Source organism: Octopus bimaculoides, chromosome 28, assembly GCF_001194135.2.
Source record: "Octopus bimaculoides isolate UCB-OBI-ISO-001 chromosome 28, ASM119413v2, whole genome shotgun sequence".
Taxonomy (NCBI): domain Eukaryota; kingdom Metazoa; phylum Mollusca; class Cephalopoda; order Octopoda; family Octopodidae; genus Octopus; species Octopus bimaculoides.
In genome coordinates, this window is record NC_069008.1 from 13,773,040 (window position 1) to 13,776,022 (window position 2,983).

General features: G+C 36.5%; 1 protein-coding gene across 1 annotated transcript in view; it reads left to right on the forward strand.

Annotated features, from left to right (window-relative positions):
* Nucleotides 1–2,983, forward strand: part of LOC106876014 (uncharacterized) — a 12,120-nt gene that overhangs the window by 5,258 nt on the left and 3,879 nt on the right. The window contains exon 2 of the mRNA XM_014924382.2: nucleotides 170–348. Within this exon, the coding sequence (XP_014779868.1) occupies nucleotides 170–348 (179 nt within the window). The remainder of the gene's footprint in view (nucleotides 1–169; nucleotides 349–2,983) is intronic.

The window sequence follows — 2,983 nt, forward strand, 5'->3', positions numbered from 1 at the left end:
TCCATAGTGTTGGCATAGCTTCCAGTGTATATAGGTCCCAGCTCTGTCGTGTCTGTGAATATATTCCTTCTTAGCCAGGACTGTGCAGCCAGAGATATTATTATTATTATTATTATTATTATTATTATTATAATTATTATTATTATTATTATTATTATTATTATTTCAGATAGCCAATGGATTAAAACATATGGTATATCAATGGGAGCTGGTTCAAAAGTCTATAATTCATTTAAAAATAAGAAAAGTCCTTCAACCTGGAAAGTGGACAAATGCAAGGGTATCTTCTGTCCTAACTTTTTCCGACATCCTATTCTTGATTTCTGGAATCATCTTCCAATTGATGAGGTAAGTAAGCACTTACACACACACACACACACACACACACACACACACACACACACACACACACACACACACACACACACACGCACACACACACACATACACACACACACATACACGTAATGAGATTCCGTCACACCCACACATCATAATAATAGTAATACAGATAAACTATCTTTTGGATCACTTCACATATATTTGAGACATATTCTACCCGTAAAAACGGCAGTTTTTACTGCGATTTAACGTGGAGAAAATTCTCGCCTTAGGCAACAGTTGTTAACACACTTACAAACATTTCAAAGTGTTTCATGGATTGATTCCAAGCACTTTTGCTATCGTCAGCATCAGATTCCAAGCGGGACAATCCTGGAATGACTTTGAATGTCATCTTCCTCATAGAAAATCAATAAATATTGACTAATGTTCACGTGCAAAGGCCACGATGCATGAACGAATTATAGATCAGACACACGAAGCAGTATTGTGATGAATTTTATCCGCGACAACCACGGTAGTAAGAATATTTATGATAAACAAAAAGGCCTCCTTTCCGGGAGTGACCAATAAATGGGAAACAAAATCGATGAAATCAACTTATGATACATGACTTACGATACATAATACATGAATTACGATACATGACTGGTAAAAGTTTTATTGTACTCGGCAGAATGTAAAGCATGTCTGATGGATGTAAAGCCGTCAGAATGCAAAGCCGTCTGATGAATATCCCAAGGGAGATACAAGAGTGAAGATCAAAACCAACGTGGATAGGTTCAGGAAGAACTGAAAAACTGACTGACGGTTGCATTCGGGTTCAACTGGAATTCATTGCCAAATTTTGAGACTGATTGGGATCTGTTGTTGTCACACTATACTCTATATGGAGATAAAGCATTTAAGAGGACATATCGTCTGGCGTTTTGGCCTGTGTATCTAACTACTAAACTCAACGTTTCAGTGGTTTCTCTCAAGGTTATACAGTTTTCGGAAAGTATAGATTCATTGATTCAACCAACAGTATTTAACAGACAATGATTTGTCCAGCAATCCTTAACACACAAATATTCATTGTACATACAGTAGCTTCATCGTCTGCCTGTTTCAACTATTGTGCAGTAGCCATGTTAATACACCGCCTTGAAATATTTTAATAGGACAAATCCTCTGGTATGTATTCTATCAAGGTATTTTGCCGAACCGCTAGGTTACTGAGGCATAAACACAACAACATCAAAGCAATACATATCGAAGAACTACGAAAAACGGAAAACGCTCCGGATGCGTACAATAAGCTACCCTTTATTACAACACACAACCCAAGAGACACACAGGTTTGCAATATTATCCACCAGAACATCCCACTACTAAAACGAGACTCAAGAATGAAACAAGCTTTCAAAATACAAAAAGATGATCAAAAATAAAAGACAATGAAAGTCCCTCAAAAATTCCTCACAAGTGCTAAATTATCTTCCAAAATTCCTACACCGACAGTCAAAATATGCGGTTGGCCCGATTGCGGGACCTGCATCAACTTTATTGAAGACACAAAATACAAATTCAAGTCAGACAGACATGTACCGAAAAAATCTCTTTACATATTCTTCAAGCAATTTAATATATGCTATCAAATGTCATGGATGTAATGAAGATTACATAGTTCGAACAAAGCTTACTCTAAGAAGGTGAGTGATCATTCACCATCAACAAAAATGAGACCCCAGTACTAGACAGATGCCACTGAGAGGTCACATAGACATATGTGCAAAAAATAAGTCTCCCAAATTCCAAATCTTCCCATTCTGATTATGTTCAGCGAATACCATAGGTGAAGCATGGATAAGCAAAGAAAATACTTTCATACAAAAGTACAAACCAACACGTAACAAACTTTAATAGATTACATACTCAAATAACTATTCACACACAAAATTCATTTTGAAACTTATCATGAGGAACCTACACAGCTAACAACTTAACTTCTAGCCATTGGACAACATACAAACGACTCCTGCACACTCTCCCACTCCCACCTGTCAGATTAAATTTGGAGTGCCTTGACTATAAGTAAACATGTTCACTCAACCGTGTCAGTCCTTCTTTTTAGGCGCAAAATATGTTGTCACGCGACACTAAAGCACGGACGTATCGGGAAACGCACAAAGTCTATCAACTTAATCATGTGTTCATTCTCTACGAACATTCCAAAGAAAACGTTCAGAGCATTGATTGTTCAGATTTGTCACTTCATACTAACATACGGACGTAGCGGGGAACCTATAAAAATTTCTGATGCCAGTCATATGTCTATCCTCTGCCAATCAAATCCTATTCAAAACATAAACTAATTTGAACCTTGAACTCCCTATCAAGAAAGAAAAAACCTCAAACACAAGTCAGAAACATAAGCCACGTCTTACAATTTGAACTTCAAACGTATTAATAAGAAATACTTTCACTATTCTCAGTGCATTTTCAACTTGTATTAGTGGCAACAAAAGAAAGAAAGAGACCTCGATATTATGCAATAGAGGAATGTATCTGTAAAAATATGTGACACTTATTCAGTAGCTTTATCGGAGTTTTATCATGGCTACTGAATAAGTGTCACATATTTTTACAGGTATATATA